Source organism: Colias philodice, chromosome 2 (assembly GCF_061535455.1).
Source record: "Colias philodice isolate Cphi_HAF_F1 chromosome 2, ilColPhil1 Martin Lab GWU primary, whole genome shotgun sequence".
Taxonomy (NCBI): domain Eukaryota; kingdom Metazoa; phylum Arthropoda; class Insecta; order Lepidoptera; family Pieridae; genus Colias; species Colias philodice.
This window is the reverse complement of record NC_143087.1, coordinates 12,657,027-12,677,947: the sequence shown is the minus strand read 5'-3', so window position 1 is coordinate 12,677,947 and position 20,921 is coordinate 12,657,027. Positions and strand designations below refer to the sequence as shown.

General features: G+C 35.5%; 4 protein-coding genes across 5 annotated transcripts; 3 read left to right on the top strand and 1 right to left on the bottom strand.

Annotated features, from left to right (window-relative positions):
* Nucleotides 1-752: 752 nt before the first annotated feature.
* Nucleotides 753-2,077, bottom strand: LOC149490868 (uncharacterized). The gene is made up of 2 exons (XM_089710415.1): nt 2,074-2,077; nt 753-1,621 (listed from the first exon to the last, which is right to left on the bottom strand). The coding sequence occupies exons 1-2, from the start codon at nt 2,075-2,077 to the stop codon at nt 1,071-1,073; spliced, it is 555 nt and encodes a 184-aa protein (XP_089566541.1). The 3' UTR covers nt 753-1,070.
* Nucleotides 1,901-11,976, top strand: LOC149490866 (uncharacterized). 2 transcript variants are annotated; one of them, XM_089709299.1, is made up of 9 exons: nt 1,901-2,044; nt 7,238-7,694; nt 7,869-7,983; nt 8,191-8,317; nt 8,790-8,955; nt 9,259-9,388; nt 9,574-9,742; nt 10,040-10,251; nt 11,723-11,976. In XM_089709299.1, exons 2-9 carry the CDS (start codon nt 7,454-7,456, stop codon nt 11,901-11,903), a joined length of 1,341 nt encoding a protein of 446 aa, XP_089565425.1. In that variant the 5' UTR covers nt 1,901-2,044; nt 7,238-7,453; the 3' UTR covers nt 11,904-11,976. The 2 variants fall into 2 exon arrangements, with proteins under 2 accessions (XP_089565425.1, XP_089565416.1); XM_089709290.1 differs by having other exon boundaries at nt 9,256-9,388.
* On the top strand, nt 2,040-3,512 carry LOC149490867 (uncharacterized). The gene has a single exon (XM_089709276.1). The coding sequence runs from the start codon at nt 2,079-2,081 to the stop codon at nt 3,510-3,512; it is 1,434 nt and encodes a 477-aa protein (XP_089565402.1). The 5' UTR covers nt 2,040-2,078.
* Nucleotides 11,977-12,397: 421 nt separating the features above from the next.
* LOC149490865 (reticulocalbin-2) lies at nt 12,398-17,610 on the top strand. Its single transcript, XM_089709257.1, has 7 exons — nt 12,398-12,748; nt 12,901-13,048; nt 14,114-14,264; nt 14,861-14,938; nt 15,197-15,317; nt 15,759-15,882; nt 17,367-17,610. The coding sequence occupies exons 1-7, from the start codon at nt 12,553-12,555 to the stop codon at nt 17,527-17,529; spliced, it is 981 nt and encodes a 326-aa protein (XP_089565383.1). The 5' UTR covers nt 12,398-12,552; the 3' UTR covers nt 17,530-17,610.
* Nucleotides 17,611-20,921: the final 3,311 nt, after the last annotated feature.

Sequence of the window (20,921 nt, the reverse complement as noted above, 5' to 3'; positions counted from 1 at the left end):
GTGATCGGTTATAGACGTATTAAGAATAATTATGTGGGCACAGGTTTTGTTTCGTTCAATATTTAACATAAAATGATCAAGACAACTAGATTCGCGAGTAGGTATTGTGTGCCCAATTAAAAATCCTTGCATTGTCAACATATTTAAATACCGTATTCTATTATTCTTTTCATTATTGTTTTCATTTGGTTTAGCCACTATGTTTATATTAATATCTCCAGTTATGATAGTATTTTTAATAGATTTATAAGAGGTTAATTGACTATCTAAAGAGTTTATAAATTTGTCTGCGTTAGTATTAGACGGTGAGCGATAAATTCCTAGGATTGTGTAGTTGTTCGATTCTATTTGTAGGCAGGAAGCTTGATCTAATTTAATCTCTTTTACTGTAGCATCTAAAGAATCTCTAATATAAGTTACTACACCGTCATTTTGATTGATATGATTCGTGGTTGCATGTGAGACATAATCTTGTAATATAGGAATAGGTTTGTTTGGTGTAAGTCTACATTCTGTGAGAATCAATATATCTGCTGTACATTTCAGTTGAGTAAGTGTAATATAAAGGTCATTACAATTGCTGTATACGCTTCTAATATTCTGAGAAATTATGGTTAAATCATGATTTTCTTTAATTATATGTGTGGATAGTTGCTCAACATCACACTGTGTGACGCGAGCTGCTTCACTATTATCTATATCTTGCAATGTATCTATATTTCTGTCCATGCTTGTAGAATATAAAGGATTGGTGTATGCATGTTGGTACAGGGAATATTAGTGTATTTGAATAAAGACGTAACATATAAAATATAATAATTTAATAACCTATTTAAGGGAGACTGAGAGAAATGTTGTGCATGTAGATGTATTTTATACAAGAGAGTTTGTTTAGAAATGTACTTAATGAGTTTATAATATTTGTTTATGTGTGTGTGTGTTTGTATTGTGTAAGTGTGAATGTTTTGATTGGTTGAGTAGGAAGTTACTATTACAATAAAGGCAAGACTTAAACTAACTAATAATATAAACAAGCTGAATGTTAAAGAATAGCGGAAGTTGCGGCATAGTCATTTTTCTTTGAGTGAAATGTCTTGGATTTGTGCCTCATTTCTAACTAATATAATTTTTGAGCTGTCGTCTTTTCTTAAATAAACTTTCCCATAAGCTGTCCAGCAGTACTTGTAGAGTTTGCGTTTAACCAAATCTCGCGCGAGAAAGTGAAGACGAGCTCCCTTGGCAGTTAGTTGACTTGATATATATATAGGAGTATCGGCAGATGAAGTAAAGCCTAGGTGCTTGGCACAAAGTTTTGTTTTCTGCCTTATGTTGAATGCCTTGCTCAATCTTAACATTTCATTTTTACAAATGGTAGATGAGGTCTCAACTATTATTGTAGTGTTTTTAGGTGTATCTTTTTTAGCACGTACTCTATAGACATCCTTTAGGTCAGACTTGTTAATCTGACATCCAATAGTCCGAGACAGGCATAGAACCATGTCTACTAAATCCGTTTTAGCTTCATTGGGTTTTAAAGGCACATTTTTAATTTCAAAGTTTGACTTCCTGCTATCTTGTTGAATACTTTCAATTTTATCCTCCAACATTGTTATATATGATGCTCAATGCGTTTCTATTCTTGTCTGTAAATGGACTATCAAACACAAAATATTTATTTTTCCATTTCGAACCAGTACTGTGCCATTACTTCGTAAAAATTTGCTCATTTTAGGTAGGTACTATCTAATTAACATATTTTTTGTTTTCGCTTCTTCCAAATATTTTGATATTGCAATCAAAATTTTGATTAATTTCCGGTCAAAAAATTATAACAAAAATGAAGGTATCCATAAAAAAATCGCGAACACATATTGAGGTTACAGCATAATCGTGAAGTTAAAAGTTTTTTTTTCGATCTTTGTTGTGTCGGAGAAAACACGTGCCATTGAGATTTTTGTTAATTAACTTGTTGAGAACACTCTTTTTTAGTGTAAACTGGTAGTGATAACCAAATTTGTGATTGTCTCTATATATATATATTGGGGTAAGCGTTTATTTACTAACTTTCCTCACCCATCATGAATCCTGATCCTCCCGACCCTGGTAAACCTCCTGACATCCAGGGTGAGGTGATGGAAGCGGAGCATACAAGTAATAAGAGACAACGGTCAGAGCCATCCGTTGCTGATACAGATATGATCCCACCTAAAAGACATGTTACAGTTAACAACTACGCGATCGCATCGTCTCAAAGTTCATATGTGGATCCCATTTTGTCTAATCCCATTACATATTCCGACAATGACAGTGGTCCCTTTATTGTCTATGTGTCCCGTACAGAGGCCGATCCTGCGGCGGGTTTAACCATCAGACCGATCAAATTTGGATCTTTCCTTTACAACAATCGTGTAGCTAACATAGCCAAGGATGGAGTTAAAGCTATTGGACGTAATAAAATTTCTGTAGAATTCAATACCGCTTGTGACGCAAATAATTTTATAAATTTCCCCCCTCTTAAAGATTCAAATTACCAAGCCTCCATTCCAACTTTTCACATCACTCGTATGGGCATTGTCAAAGGTGTCCCTACGGAGTGGTCTATGGAAGAATTTATCAGCCATGTGGATTTCCCAGGTGGAAGAGGCAAAATATTGAAAGCCAGACGGCTTAATAAAAAAATTAGAATAGATGGTGTTACTTCATGGTCACCATCTCAAACCGTTGTTTTGACCTTTCAAGGCCAAGTTCGTCCAGAAAGAATATACTGCCTTTACAACTCCATGCCAGTAGAAGTGTACCAATACCCCACAATTCAATGTTATAAATGCTGTCGGTTTGGACATGTACGCGACCAATGTCGCTCTAAGGAACGTTGTTTCAAATGCTCACAGGCCCATTTGGGCGACTCTTGTCCAATTTTAGAGTCTGATGCAACATGCCTCCATTGTACTGGTAAGCATTATGCCACTGATAGGAAATGCCCCGAACAAGCTAGGCAAAAGGCCATTAAGCAGTTAATGGCATCTGAAGGGATATCTTTTGAGGAGGCTTCTAGAGTCATCCCGTCAGCTCGTAGATCCTATGCTGAGAATATTCAGATACAGAATCCTTTATCTATACATTCCCAAAGCCTCCCGTCTTCCCAATTTAATCCTCCTATCCAATCAACACCTAATGTTTCATACAGAAAAACAGTCACTAAGACCCCCCGTTCCCGAGCTCCTCTGGGTAAGTCTTATGATAAGGATGCACATCATTCTATCATTCGTGAACCTCCCTCCTCCCTTTCTAATGGTTGTGCTCTCCCTAATACGGGCTCTTCACTTCCTTTTGATGAACATCTACTTAATATGTGTTTATCTTTTATAGAGACTTTACTTTCTTATCCCCACCAGTTACCGTCCAACGTTGCCGAAAGATTATCCCGTTTCTCATCAATCCTCAATTATGGATCTAGTGTTTCTGCAATGGAACGCCCAGAGTATCCGTCCCAAGAAGCACGAGATTTTTGAATTAATAACCAATCATAAACCTTTGGTTCTTGCTATCTCAGAGACATGGTTAATGCCCGGTTCTCGGTTTAGGGTTCCGGGCTATTCCTGTCTTAGAGACGACAGAGCTGATGGTTATGCTGGCTGTGCTCTGCTCTTGAATAACAGTATTCCCTTTTCACAAATTCCACTTCCCCATCATGGCTGTAACTTTAATGCAGTTGCAGCTAGAGCTGCTAATATATCAGTCTTATCCGTTTATGTTCCTCATCCCCATCCTAGTTTTATTCCAGAGCTTTCCTTAATCATCTCCTCTCTTCCTCCCCCTGTTATTATTATGGGTGACTTTAATGGCCACCATACTTCTTGGGGCTCGTACATTTGCGACTCCTTTGGATATCTTTTGGTTGACCTCTTTGAAGATCTGAATATGTGTATTATTAACGATTGCCTTCCTACCCGTAGAGTCTCCCCATTACAAAATCCTAATACTGTAGTGGACTTAACAATTTGCTCTTCTGTCTTAGCTCCTTCCTTTTCTTGTTCTACGCTTTCCTCTACTCATGGGAGCGACCATTTTCCAATCCTCATCTCCTGCTCACGCACAGTCCATGTTCCCACTAGAGCTTTCCCACCTTTGCTCAAATTTAAGTTAGGCAATGCCGACTGGGAGAAATTTGCCAACTCCCTTGATACCAAAATAAGTAATCTCCCAAATGCTTCACCTGAGAATTGTTTGGAATCTTATTCTCTTTTTGTTAACTGTCTCGAGACTACTGCTACCGAATCTTTCCCATTGAAAACTTATTCAACTCTGTCTTTTAAGAAGCTATCCCCTCCCTGGTGGGACCATGAGTGTACTGCCATAGTTAAGGACCGTAAAGAAGCCGAGCTAAGATATGATTCCAGTATGTCTTATGAGAACTTTATTAATTATAAGAAAATTGCAGCACGAACTAAACGGGTGCTATCAAAAAAAAAGAAACAGGGTTGGATCCGTTTCTGTGAGAGCTTATCTCCAAAAACCCCGCCATCATTAATGTGGAATAGTATTCGCCGTTTCCGTGGAGCTCTATGTGATAAAAATAGAGTATCCAACAACTCAGACGTTTGGCTTGATGATTTCATTGACAAACTATCCCCTCCATTTGTCCCCTCTTCTGATCATTTTCCTTGTCCTCCCCATAATTTAGTATCATACGACAGTATGGATTGCCCATTCACCTTGCAAGAACTTGTTACGGTTCTTGATGGCTTAAAAGACTCATCCCCTGGGGTTGATGGTATACCATATTCTTTTCTTTGCAAGTCAGGCGATCAAACAAAATCTTTTTTTCTAAATTTAATTAACATTTTCTTTTTACATGCCATTATTCCGGACTCTTGGAAATCCCAGCTTATTATTCCTATCCCCAAACCCGGCAAGGATCCCCTTAACCCCAATTCCTATAGACCAATCGCCCTGTCTTCTACCTTAGCCAAAATCACCGAACACCTTATTAAAAATCGTCTAGAATGGCTGGTCGAGAACAGGGGCCTCCTAGCTAGTTCCCAATATGGCTTTAGGAAAGGTTTGAGTGTATTAGACAGTCTTAGTATTTTAACAACTGACATTCGTTCCTCTTTTCACAATAAACAGTATTTGGTTGGCGTATTTTTGGATGTAGTTTCAGCGTACGATAATGTTCTTCTTCCAGTGCTCAGACAGAAAATGTTACAGCTGAGTTTGCCTGAGAGGATGATACATTTCATCTTCAACTTATTAATGTTGAGGACGATACAAGTACGCTGTTCTAAAGACACACCTACTAGACATGTATTTAAAGGCCTCCCTCAAGGTTCCGTTTTGAGTCCATTATTGTATTCTATATACACCTGGGATTTGGATAAAGCCATTCCATCGTATTGTAGCGTTCTGCAGTATGCGGACGATATAGCATTGTATACTTCGTCAGAGAATATGGATGTGATTACCTTTCGACTTAACAGCGCCTTATCTTATTTGGAAAATTGGATGAACGATCATGGCTTGTCACTATCGCCCAGCAAAAGCAATGTAGTTGTGTTCACGAAAAAACGCTTGATCCCACAGCCGGTAATATTACTAGAAAACTCCTCAATCCCTGTAGTCAACAAGATTAAATTTCTAGGGGTGGTGCTTGACCAAAAGCTGAATGGTATGGCTCACACTAACTACATTTCTCAGAAGTGCGAAAAGGGTATTAATGTTTTACGCTCCCTAGCTGGTGTTTGGTGGGGATCACATCCATACTGTCAAAAACTAGTTTATAATGCTATAATCCGTAGCCATTTGGATTATGCGTCGTTCATCTTAGAACCTTGCAATAAAACAGCTTTAATAAAATTGGACAGAATACAATACAAGTGTCTGCGACTCATTATAGGTGCCATGAAGTCTACCCCAGTCAATGCCCTTCAGGTAGAATGTGTAGACCCTCCTTTATATCTCCGCCGTCAATATCTGTCAGACAAGTATTTCTTTCGGCTTATACAATTATCCTCTCATCCCCTTCTTCCTAAAATTCGAAATCTACTTCAAATACTTACTCTAAATAACCTCCGTCGTCCATCTGATTTTCCTTGCCTACTTAAAAGTCTCATCAAATTTAACCGCCTTCCGGATCCAACATCCCAATTTAGTATCCATCCTTTATATTCAACTCCGTTTCATGCACTAGTTTTTAACCCCAACATTAATATGAGTTCTGGTATTCAAAAATATGCTCCAGATTCTAATGTTGCTTTTAACTGTCTGGTTTCTTCCTACTGGCGTGGTTATAATCTTTTTTTTACGGATGCCTCAAAAGTGTCAAAACATCTTGCTGTAGGGGTTGCTGTATGGCACCATAACTCTAACACTATTTTACAATTTAAATGTCCCCCTCTCTCTTCTGTTTTTACTGGTGAAGCCACAGCTATCTTGGAAGCTCTCAATTTTATCGACTCTCATAATCTCCAAAATTCAGTTATTTTTTCGGACTCCCTCAGCTGTCTTCAGACTATTACTTCTAACCCTTTCCGCTCAAAGTCTAAATTTCCTATCATCTTTCTAATAAAATCCGCACTTTACAACTGCTTCAGAAAAGGGCTTCAGGTAGATTTAGTACATATTCCAAGCCATTCTGGTATTGTAGGCAATGAGAAAGCTGACGTTCTGGCTAAATCTGCCATTCAACATGGTACTCTGGAGCATTACTCTAATTATGCCCACGATCTCTCTTCTCTTTCTAAGGATCGCTTGGATCATACATGGAACAGTCAGTGGAAAAATTCAACCAAAGGGAAATTTTATAGAGATATCCAACCCTCAATTCCACGTAAGCCCTGGTTCTTCCGTTTCCCTAATATAGACAAGCCTACTGTTTCCACCATTTGCCGCCTCCGTTTGGGTCACAATACCACTCCTAATCATTTATTTAAAATTCATGTTCGTGACCATTCTCTCTGTGAGTGTGGTATAGACGAAGGAAGTTATGACCATTTATTCTTTGTTTGCCCTAAGCTCCGTATCTCACTTCTGGATATCCTTCCCCCAGATGTTCCCCTCCCTACTAATTTTAAGTGTTTACTTTGCCTTGTCCCTACCTCATTTGTGAATATCCTATCAAAATTTATCAATTTTAACAATCTAAAATTTTGAACTCCCACTGACTACCTATACCTATTTTATGTTATGCTTTTGTGATGTGTTGTGTTGTCTATAACTAATATTTGTTCTTTGTCAGGTTATACAGCTCCATGTAAGAAGTCTTTCAGTAAATAAAAAGTAAATCATCTCAACCGTGATTTTTCCTCAGCACAGAGCACGCTTAACATAAGCATTAACTTAAACTGACCATCCGTTCAAAACTTGACATTGGCAGAATCCGTCCTCACTGGGATCGGGAGTTGCCATTTGAAAAAGAAGAAGAAGAAGAAGAAGAAGAAGAAGTGAAGTTAAAATGGTGATTAACTCGGAAACTAATTTAAACAGATCAAAATCCACTGGAAACCTGCACATTAATAACAGTAACGATCATGATTATTCTGATAATCGTGCAAACAGTGAATCTTCATATGAATGGGAACCACAAGATGAAGCGGGAAAAGATTCGCTTCGATTCGATATGCACTTCCATAGCATAATGGACGATCCAGAAAGCCCTTTCAGGTCTTTGATGAAAAAGCTTGATAATATGTCCAGTAAGTACAAAAGTACTTATTATCTTATGTTTTTACATATATGTTTTTACATATATACTGTCAAAGATAATATCCTTATACCTACTATGCTTTGATACATCATAAAATATTCAAATTTTTATATGTAAATTTTGTTCGCAATGTGTAAGCGCAATCAATTCCACAACCTTTCAGTCCAAGCAAATGCGGTTGTTCATGCCATAGAATCAGCGAAACAGGAGGTTATGGATGTGGTACATAAAATGAACAATATCCAATTATTATTGTACCCACGCGTACGAAATTTAAGGTGAGAAATAACAACATATTAATATATTTCGTCCGTTTAAGTTCTTACCCAGTCGATTCGTTTTTTAAATTTTTTAAAGTCTAATCCAACGAACCGAAAAATCATTAAAATCTGTTCAGCTGTTCTTGTGTGGTATAACGAACACGAATTTAAAATATTTTAAAGGTACTTAACTAAATATAAGTTACTTATAATATAAATTTTCAGTCCGGAAAGAAAAGAGGATTCACCAAAAAGATCCGACGAACCCAGCAAGAGGTTGCTTGACGCCATTACTGCGCAAGAGCTAAATGCAGAAATTGATAATGCAGTTACTGAATTGTTACAAAGTGACGTAAGTATAATAAAAGAAAACCACTTCTCTTCTCTATAAACGTGCCACAATGTTAGTTACTATATATTTCCGAAACGGCTTGACCGATTCTCATGAAATTTTGTATGCTTAGTGACAAGAGTACCTACTAGGAAACCACTAGTTAGTTCGAAGATGGTCAGAGTCTTGTAAAATAAACTTCATCCATACTAATATTATAAATGCGAAAGTAACTCTGTCTGTCTGTCTGTTACTCAATCACGCCTGAACTACTTAACCAATTTGCATGAAATTTGGTATAGATATATTTTGATACCCGAGAAAGGACATAGGATAGGTTTTATTTTTATCCCGGAAATCCTACGGGAACGGGTTTTTCTCTGAAAACGCGGGCGAAGCCGCGGGCGGAAAGCTAGTTATTTCATAAATAAAGTAACCATTCACGAATCGCGTTCTATTTTATTACTTCCAAAATCATCCTCTCTTTCAACAGGAGTTCAAAGACCGCGTGGTAACCACAACGGTAGACTGCCTGAGGTCTATCATCAGCAACAGCATCAAACAAGCCTTCCCGGATACGTACCGGCCTGTGCTGAACAGCTTCCAGGCGAAGGTGGTCCGACAGGCGAAGAGGACACTGCACAATGCGTTTCGTGAATGTGAGATCCTAATATTATAAATGCGAAAGTTTGTATGTTTGTTGGTCCTTAATGAAATTTGCCAATACACATAGACTCTATGTGTATTGGCAAATTTCAAGAGGTCTCTATGTCATAGAGGGTAACTTGGATTATGACATAGGATTTTTTTATCGCGAAAATTCCACGGGAACGGGAACTATGCGGGTTTTGCTTTGACTACGCGGGCAATGCTGCGGGCGATAAGCTAGTATTTTAAATTTATGAGCTGAAGTGTTTGTTTGGTGAAAAATAAACATAATTTAATTAAATGTTACATAGTAGATAGAAACTCGGAATACTTCTGCCAGTCGGTTCAAGAGACCACCCTGTCCATCACACGCGCGGTGGAAAAACGTGAAAATCCTCGAAGCACAGAAGAGTACGGAAAATCGTTACAGGAGACATTGGAAGAGTAAGACGTTGCAATATTTTTTACAATATATTCGTCTCTTAAATTTGTTTTAAATTTGTAACATATCTATGTCTGAGTATTCATAAATTACATATTTACACGCTAGCACAGCTAGTTCTTATTATTATTAATTATTCGCACATCAATAATTATTATAATTAGACTAAAAAACCTTTAATCGATAGGATTTTGAAAAAAGAACTCAAGGAATGGCGCCAAAATCTATGGGACATTCTGACACCGCAACTGTTGCCAAAACCGGAGTTCCCAGAGAGACCAGAGACACCAGAGGAAGATATACCCGCTAGCCCATCCCAGCCACCTGACCCTTCCAAATCTATTGTTGAACAATTGGTAATAAAATATTGTATTTAAGTATTTCACACGAACATATTTTATTTATTCAGCTAGACTTAGAAAATATTTTGATTCGTCAGCTTGTAGCGCAGAATGGCCCTCATTCAAATTTTTTGTAATCTTTTTTAAATCAAATGTTCAAACAAATTCCAGTTAAAAAATCAGCGAGGGCAAAGTGAACGAATTTTTCGAGCAAGCGCTCTCTGCCCGCGACCAGGACCCTCGCTCGATTTTTTTTATTCGAATTTACGATCGATTTTTATTTTATTTATTTACATAATCTATAATTTACAGTTAAAATCAGCCATGATCAACAAGCTAATCAGCGAGGGTAAAGTGAACGAGTCCTTCGAGCAGGCCCTATCGGCTCGTGACTTGTCTCTGGTAGTAGCGGCTTGTAGAGCAGCAGGGCCGACTCTTGCGCCACGCTTGCAGCAACACACGCTGCTGTCGCTCGTGCAGCAGCTCGCTACGGATATGCTGCATGAGACGCAGTTGAAGTGCAGGTGAGATTATTTTTTTTATTGCTAACTTTTCGTCATTTTTTTAAATTAAATGCAATGTTTGAACTCCATCTTTGTAAAATAGAGGATAAATTAGGAATATTTATGAAAATGATATTTATTTTCTACTCTTTTTAAAGCCGATAGCAGCTGTTTCGAAAAAAATATTTGTGTTGAGTTATCTATCAAACCGCTATCAAAGTTACGCAGTAATAACAAGTCAAAAATTCATGCACTATGTAATTTTATTTTATTTAGAACTTATTTACACTTAAGAGGCCTCTGGCCTACACCACCGAAACTAGCGCCACCGAACATTTTATTTTTTTACTCCTTAACCAGATCAAATTTAAAAAATCTAGCTCGATACTTTGCTAGTATATTACTTGTAGTATTTTTGGTATTACTTTTCACTATTCTAACTGTTCATTATTCTAGAGAACTTTTGATTACCGCCAAAAGTGGCCACTTTTGGCGGTAATCAAAAGTTCTCCTAATTTACCGAATGCAAAATAATGAAAAGTAATACCAAAAATACTACAAGTAATATACTAGCAAAGTACCGAGCTAGATTTTTAAATTTGATCTGGTTTAGGAGTAAAAAAATAAAATGTTGGGGGGGCGCTAGTTTCGGTGGTGTAGTCGCCTTAAAAAAATCCGTCAATTTCGTTTACCCAAATAAAATAGGTACAATATTGACGAGAAAACAATAGAAAAACAATGGTAGGAAGTTCCACGAAAGTTAAGAATGAGTCATAAAATAGCAGATGTTAAATTTGTAATTTGTTTTGTCATTTGTTACTGTATGTGTGTATCTTTTATGTATGTATGTATTTTTATTGTAGCTATAGTTCCTCCTAAATAATATAAATAAATAAAGCTCGACTGTCGCTTATAGAGGTATAGATATAAGTAGCAGTCTCACTTACGGAGGTCCATGCGGGAAAAACGACTCTCTCTTACAGAGGTTTCTGTTTCTCGCTAATAAAGGTTTTGGGAGCTTAAAATGACGGGTCCTCACTATTACTCTCACTCGAGTTTTCTCACTTATCCAGTTCTCACTTACCCAGGTTTGACTGTATATAAAACTCAAAGGTGACTGATAAAGTGATCTATCAACGCACACCCCAAACCACTGGACGTATCGGGCTGAAATTTGGCATGCAGGTAGATGTTAGGATATAGGCATCCGCTAAGAAAGGATTTCCCGAAATTCTTGCGGGAACGGGGAAAAACGGGGATGCACGTACAAAGTCGTGGGCGGAAGCTAGTTAAAATATATACACGCTAGGTATTTTAGTACAAGTGTATTTAAGTGTTAATCTTTATATTATGAATTTTGATATAATGAATATTTAATAAAAATCAATGAACAAAGAAAAGTAGTTAAATAACGATAAATAAAAATATAACTCTGCAACTCGACCACACTCAACTCAACTCTACCAATAACTTTTTTTATCCACATTTGCAGATATCTTGAAGAGGCTTTAATAAACTTGGATGCAAGAGATCCAACAACACGATGTCACTTGCCGCTGGTCGTGGGCGAAGTTCGCAAGCACCTCTCGAATTTTCTTAAAACCTACCCCGGCCACGTCGCAGGCCGACGTATTTCATTGATAATTTTGGCTGCTGAAAATTTATTAAAATGATTCATTTAATTGTTATTTTTTATGGCATATACTTTTTAGTTAAAGTAAATAAATATAATAAATTAATGCATGTTAAAAATGTTGTTTTATTTTGCTCAGTTTAGGCTAAAATGCTACTTTGGCCCAACCGCCGGGCGCCGAGCCGCGCATCTTACGAGTAAAGAAAAGCATTAAAAACAGCTGCTCGGACGGTTTTTTTACGCGACTAATTTTGAATCAGTAAATGGTTAGCGAGAATCGCTTTCAATTTCGTTTTCTTAACATAATTTCATTTAGCTATTAGGTATATTATATATATTATTCTAATATGATTTTCTTAACATATTATAACAGCACAAGGTTTTTGAAATCTATTACGTGCATTAAAAAAATTAACTACATCCTTGAGTCCATCTATCAATTTATGAACGCAACTTACTGTTAGTTAGCTGTCATTTTCTTAAAAACTAAAAAGTCAATGTCAATTGTCAGTGAGATTGTCAGTGTCGCTTCAGTCTGCAAAGTGTCAATTTTTATTTATACTTTGTAAAAATAAAGCATTTCGTTTTATTTTAGAACAAACTGAAAGAATGTTATAGTAACATAAATATTACACATAGCGTTGAATGAAAAACGACTTGTAACCTAAAACAGTAACATTTCAAACAAAATGAACTTTCAACACTTCGTATCATTTGTGTTATTGTTAACACCGAATATTTTATTACACTGCGCGTCGGCGGCGGTGCATAGCCATAGCTTGGATAACACGGAGCGGGAGTCGGACGGGGCGTACCGGCCGCGAGATGCAGAGCACTACAACGACGCGGGTCATAACGTCGAGTTCGATCATGAAGCGATTTTAGGTACGGTTTACTTATAGGTGTTTACATTTAACGCGCACGCTGGGTTTTGCAATGCTCAGTTGATAAGGCGAGCGATAGCGAGATGTCTGTGAAACACTCTTTATACATTCTCGTGCCAGCAACACTGATTGTGACTTATTATTACTCGATAGGCAGTGTGAAGGAGGCTGAGGAATTTGACAAGCTGTCGCCCGAGGAGTCGAAGCGGCGGCTGGAACTGCTGCTGCCTAAGATGGACCTCAACGGAGACAAGTTCATCAACCGGGATGAACTTAGGAAATGGATCTTGAACTCTTTTATGTGAGATAATTTATTTGATTAAATATTCAATATTACTCTGAAAACAAATATAAACCACCTTACTGGTTTCATCTAGTTCTGTAAACAAAAAATATTCAAATAATATTTAAATATATATTTTTTACGGCAACTATATTATTCTACTATGAAAAATACTTGTAATGGGATAAATACTTGGCAATCATCTCTCTCAGCATCAATCCATCTTAATGATTTTAAATTTTTGCTCTTTCTAAAATGATTATAATGCATATTATGGTCATTTCATAACATTTGCACCTGAGACAGCAGTTGCAATTTGCTCAGTGATCAAGCATGCAATTATATTAAGGAAATTCAAGATAAATTATATTAATTATTAAAACTTTTTCAATTTTATACCTTGAAAATATTAATAAATTTTAATATAGTTAGTGCTTATTTATCTACTAACATATTTATGTAATTTTAATTATCATACACAAAAATTATCAGTAAAATAAAATTGCTCAGTAGTACCTCATAATTTCTTTTGCTATTTTAAATAAGCTGTTGATTTTATCTCTACTGTCTACTATTTGCTGTGTATTATCATGCACATATTGTCTGCTAACCAATTTTGTACCATATCCCCTTGACAAGATAACATCCCAACAGTGGGAATGAGCCTTGGGTTATGTATTTACCAATTTAATTTTGCGTCTAACCGACTATTACGAAATCAGTATGTCTGCTAATTAATCTCAAATCTTATCCCCTTACTACAAAGTCTACAACCTATCATGGGAGAAGGCTGAAGAATGCATGTCGGTTTCTCTATATAAATATTACTCTTTACAAGCCCACAATGCTGATCGATTTCGAACCTTATCCCCTCAATACAAGGTACATACTACATCCACTGCCCCTTGGGAAGGAGCCATGGGTTATGCTTATAATCTACTTATAATCTACCGCTATAATCTACTTTGAACCTTATCGCCTAAATACAAAGCTCATAACCGTTGCTCTCATGGAAAGAACCATGGGTTATTCTGCTATATGACTTTGAACTCTATCCTCTAACAACAAAGTCCACATCTGCAGTAATCTCTCGCGGGAAGAAGCGGAGGAGCGCATGTCGGAAGCTGACGAGGACCGTGACGGGACGGTCACGTGGGCGGAGTACTTGCGCGACTCGTTTGGAGTGGATACCGAGGAGGAACTCAATCCGGAGGATACTGGGGATACTGGCTTGGTAAGTTATGCGAAAGTTTATCTTAGGGCGATCAGTCTTAGGGCGAAACCACTTGTAGCAGAATAATATTTACTTATTAATATTGTTTTAATATCCTTAAAGCTAAAAGCTTTTGCTATTCAGTGTTAGGGAGAACAAAATTTACTTATAATTGTGTATTGCTACGTTTGCTACTTTTTTTTTTCTTTTTGTAATTGATTATGTACATGTATTATGTATACGAAAACTATGACACACAATAAATTTCTAAAATACATAACATTTTACATGACATCCATTGAAAAGCACAATTCTGCTAAACTAATACTAAACAATAAAACTTACCAATATGCTGTTACTTTTAATATAAAATAATAAAATATGCAATAAATATTTTCTCCTATTTGATGTTTATTGCCAATTGTTCAGAAATTTACAATTATTGTTTAAAAAGGTGTTTCGTATGCCATTTATTTTTCGCAAAGGTTATATTGTATTGTAACAAAGAATATAAAATAATAAATGTGCAGAATCACCTTTAAATTTTTTTAATTGCTTTTAATTATATAAAATTGTATTTTTTTGTTGTTTATTGCTGTTATCGTATTTTTGTGTAGTTGGTTCGTGAAGAGAAGACCATGTGGAAAGTGGCAGACCGGGATGGTGACGGGAAACTGGACTTGGCTGAGTTTGAGGTGAGTTATAGGCTGAGTGAGTGAGTTATAGGATGAGTATGAGTGAGTTGTGGAATTGAGTGTGAGTTATGAGGTAAATATGAGTGAGCAATCAGCGCCTTGGGCATGAGTTTTGCTTATTCCATAATTTTACAGATTCACTGCTATGATAGAATGTAAAGTTAAATAATCCTATGACAATTATATAATATAATATTTTTAAAATAGAATACTATACGAAAATATTACGTATAAATACATAGATTTATCATGTTACAGGTGTTCACAAACCCAGAAGAACATTCAGTGATGCATCCGTACCTAGTGGCGCAGACGATGCGAGACAAGGACAGCAACAACGACGGGCTCATTGACTTCAACGAGTATGTGGGAGAGAGAGGTGAGATATAGCACTATGTGGATTAGAACGGATTCCTATGAGATTTATGGTGTGTCTTTATGTTTAGTTTTCAGTAATCAATTTGTTACCAATTGTAAAAGGCTATAAATTACGCTTTTGTTGTTGCATTTTAAATGGGAGATTATTGAGGATGATTGCCATACTTTTAACTTTTGTGTAACTTTGAAAAAAACGGGCTTAAAATGTCAATATTTTAGTTACATACTAACTACCTACATATTATTCTTTAATCATACCCAAAACTTTTATTTAACGGGTTCCTAAAACACTTGTTCTAAAACTGTTTTGTTATTATGTGTATAACATGCTTTCGCCTTGTTACAATTTCTATAACCACACACACACGTATTATGAAATAAAAAATTATTTTATCTCTATTTTTAACTGACATTAATTTATATTCATTAACCAAACTACCAGGAGTCCAACAAGACAAAGAGTGGCTGATTTCCGAACGCGACAAGTTCGACCACGAGCTGGACTCGAACCGCGACGGAATGCTCGATGAGAAGGAGGTGCACCGCTGGGTCATACCGGATAATACGTGAGTTTATAAGAACATAACTAAAAAATAGTTAAAAAAAATTACAAAAAAAAATAATAAAAAAAAAGTTGCTTGTCATTATTTAAAATATTTGAAGCAGATCGTGATTTTTTTTTGGTTTGGTGACAATAGAGCACCTTTGCGAAGTGTGCGAATTATTTTAGTAGACAAACTTGGCTGGGTCATATCGGATAACATGTGAGTCTAACAATAAATACTAAAAGAAATTTAGTAAACAAACTTGGCTGGGTCATACAGGATAGCAAGTGATTTTACACAAAAAAAAAACTCAAAGGAAAATATTCAACTAGACTTGTTTAAGCGCTTTTAAATAGCTAATTTTCGCCATCACCATATATAACATCGTCATAATTTTTAATCATCATCATCATCACCACCACCCGGACTTTTAAATATTATTTTATTAAGCAGCGAGTCGTAACTTTATTCCATGTTTGTGTTAGATCAAATTTCTGGGTAGTATTTATTTTTATTTTCTCCTCAATAAATTAAAAAAAAACACACAGCTATTAATTGATTTATTTATTTGTACAGATGAATCGCTTGCACGTAATTGTAATTGCATCAATTCGCCACACAATGTTCGCCTATGTGTGAAATTACATTAAAATATTTTTATGAACATTTATAACATAGGACTGAGTCATAAAAATAACATACGTAGGTTAAATAATCGATTTATTAACTTTTCTCGACACAGCCGTAAAAATAAAAGAAAAATATTAAAGATTTATATGGAACGAATATTATAATTGCGAAAGTGACTCCTTTCCGTTTGTCTCATCACCCCGAAACAACTGAACCGATTTCAATGAAATTTGCTGGAAAGATAGTTTGATACCTGAAAATGGATATAAGATATTTTAATTCCGGAAATCGCACAAGAACTGTGCAAATTTTTCTTTGACTAAGTAGGTGAAGCCGTGGGTGGTAGCTAGTTTACTTTTGCCAAAGTATAAAACCGTTTGGTTTGCTTGCAAACGGTTAGATTTTGACTTTTATCTATACTTATTATTATTATATAACTAGCGGTCCGCCCCGGCTTCGCCCGTGGTACATAATATTTACGTTTTCTCTACATAAGAACCATCCTCGTACTTCAAGGAATATAATAAAAAAAGGATTATCGAAATCGGTTCAGCCGTTCTCGAGTTATGCGCTTACCAACACATTTTGCGATTCATTTTTATATATAAGAAAGATAAAGAGGAAAGGTTTGTATGTATGAATGTATGTGTGTATGGTTTTCACGCATAAACTACTGGACCGATTTTGATGAAATTTGGCACAGATAATCTTTAGACCCTGAGAAAGAACATAGGCTACCTTTTATTGCGAAATATGTACCACGGGCGAAGCCGGGGCGGACCGCTATTGTAGTAATAAAAATGGTGTCCAAATTCAACAGGCACACAGAAAGGCTAAACGCATATTAACCATTTTAAAATGTCATGTTTTTTCAGTGAGATAGCAGAAGAAGAAGTTGATCACCTATTCGTATCAGCCGACGATGATCACGATGATCACCTATCATATGATGAGATTCTGACTCATCACCACGTGTTCGTGGGCAGCGAGGCTACGGGATACGGCAATGATATCGATAGATTTGATGATGAACTGTAAACTGACCATAGACTGTAGTAGACCATAGATTACTAAGTTTTGTACCATAGACAAGGAATCATTGGAATGGCAACCTAAAAATATTTTTTTAGTGTACAAGATGCATGCCAATAGGCATAGAAATCGGATAAAAAAACACGACGCAATTTAAGGCAATCAAATAAGATAAAAATAAGTATGATGCAATTTGTGTTACTTTGATAACAAATTCGATTCGTAAACAATAAAATAAATAATATTATTTTCATGGAACTTGGGAACTACTTATGATATTAAGCTCTCTTTTCTTGATTTCTTAACGACAATTCATCGTTATAGAATGTCATCTGAAAATTCAATATTAATCGATTCTACTTGCATAAAGTGTACATTTGCAAGACTTAAACCTAATTTTTTACAATATTTTATTGGATGCTTTTTTACATTAACTGGATGTTTTCTATAAATGAATAATAATTAACCATAATGTACTTTTTGAAATTTTATGTAAAAAAACTGTAAGTAATTCTTATTATAACCCCTGGAAGATCAGATTTTATATCGATCTTATCGTCTTCGTCTTAAGTGTCACTCGCACATTTTTTATAAAAAAAATATTCACATAAGACTTTTTCATAAAATAATGTAATATGTCTGTTTTTAAATCGTTTTATGCAAAAATATACATGCATACTTTTGAAATAAGATAATTATGGCCAGTATGTTAAACACCCAAATTAATTACGAAAAATAAAAGTAAAATTAGTTTCTAGTGCCATATTTATTCATAAATTTCGATCTTTTATATTGATAATTTTTGTAGTTAAATAATCCATATTTAACATTTATGTAAGAGAAATTTAATGTTTTTCGTTTATTTAGTTGATGATACCAAATTATGTATTGTTTTTATTTATTGGATCTGTTACTTATACGCCGCAGTACTTTTTCTGTACTTAAATGCCAATTTTTGATACAAAGAAGGTTAAAAGATTGTTCAAATAAACTAGTCAGTAATTATATACAACACTCAATAAAGTGGTTCGTGGGCGCCATCTCCTTTCATTTTCCATCGCAATTTTCATAAGAAACAAAAAAATATATTTTCCTATAAACAAGATTGATTGCCATACATTTATTTTAAAGTACGAAAAGTACAGATTTACAAAATGTCAAACGTAGTATAAAATAATTGTTTGTTTAAAGTAATGAGTTTTAATCAAATTGGGGATGGCGCCATTTATGTAATGGAAAGAAACCATCAAATATAACAACAACAAATGTATTATTTTATCTTAATTATTTATCGAATGGTATTTAAGTTTGTTTAATTACGATGTCGTATGTTTCTTTTAGTAAATAAACGTATATTTACTACTATAATTTGTTTTATTTTATTTTCGTTTCCTTCACTTTTGTACCCTAAAGTACAATAAATATTGATGTGTTTACTGTTTTCCAAGTTCTCTGGACTCTATACTGGCTGCTGCTGTTTATTTTTTTTCTATTTTGCCATAAACGCAAAGTCATAGAGCCAGTGTTTCTGCTGAACTTATTAATATCAGCCTTTTCCTGGCATCAAATCACAATTTAAAATATGCGAAATCGATTCAACTATTCACACAAGATACCTTGAGAAAGTAGAATACTTATGTCCATAATATGAAATTAGTGAGTTGATCAAAGTAGATTCTAAGACGCAAATGCATAATTTACTACATATGTGGCATGAGTGCGTCAAAAATCTTACTCCCGCAAGTACGTGCGTAGGTGCGTTGACACGCAACATGCCGCTCGATGCGGTGTGCGTGTATCTAAAATGTTAGTTTTCACTTTTCAAAGTATTCGTATGTTTAAGTTTTGTGCCATTTTAGGCTTGATTGCACCATATTTTAGTTATGGTTCCTCTTTCTTAAATGGCAATTACCTAGTAAGTTATAGGTTAAAGTCAATTTGACCAAATTTAACAGTAATACTACGGCCACACTACCGTGATATGCCAATAATTATTGCCACAACTTAAACAACACCTAGGTGTAACCACGACTTATGGCCATAATTCTACAATGCCAATCAATATGACAAATGGCTGTAGGCAATAGCTCCGGCGGCGGTATTCTTTCGCACATCAAAGAAGATTAACGCGGTAATTATTGCGTATGCGGCCACACTACCGTTTGTCCAGTGTCACAGAGCAAATAATATGTCCAGTGTGCAATATGAGCTCACCGGCGACGCACGTATCGACCGACATGGAGTGGTCAAATGAAAAAGCGCTCAATGGCGCAAATTTTTGGAATTCTTGGAATTCTTCTCTTTGGGACCTTGGGGATACCCAACAGAAGAACTATAAAAATCGCAGTGTACACAATGATGCGTGGCGTCGGATCAAACAAAATGTATCATTTCCAAATACAATAGATGATTTGAAAAAGAAAAAATCCTTTTGAAAAAGAAAGAATCCTTGATGAATTATTACAGAAACCATATTATATATTAATTATTAACTAATATTTTTTTTGCTGCGGTAAATGCCAATAATTACCGACATATCTAGGTAAACTGTAGTGTAACCACACCCAGTTCATGCAGTAATTTAGACGGTAATTTAATGCCATAATTATTGCGGTAACAGCCGTCAAATGGTGCAGGGCTGTGGTGCAGGGCAAAGTGAGTACAGCTACGCTTCGATTCAACGCTATTTGCAAGCAAACGCCCCATATTGTGTTAATTTTATTGAAAAATTAAGTAGTAATAGCAAACTGTACAGTGAAATAGTTATTGAAATACTGTAACTTTTAAGAAAATCCACCCAGTACTTCGTGATTGTATCATGATAAGACGCAGCGGGAACTGTTTCATAAATTTTAAACACGGGAAATAGTGTATTTTTGAGTGCTATAAGACCTTGTATGTCGTAAACCTATGGGCCAAATCTATACTAATATTATAAAGCCGAGGAGTTTGTTTGTTTGAACGCGCTAATCTCAGGAACTACCGGTATCAGTATCATATGCAACAACTTATAGAGCAGTCTCAACTTAATTTTAGTGCTGTTCATGGCCTAGTTTGAATCCTGTTTCAAAATAATTTTCAGTAAAAAAATACCTTACGAACAAGCTCTCTGAAGAGTGCTTGTTGTCGAGCTATTTTGTTTTAATGTTATCAAGGCGCCTCTGGCAAGTTTGTAATAAAATATATTCATAAAATACAAAGAAATGTTTCGTATTTGTGGTTCTAACTTTGAACTTGAAAAATTTACTTCTTATATTGCCAAGCACTTCTATGTTTTTGAATCTATTAAATCAATAATTATAACATTGAGTGAATGTATATTATGTGTGTATACCTATAATTAGTACTATAATTACTGCTTAAAACAAATAGGGTAAACATCAAATAAAACAAGAAAA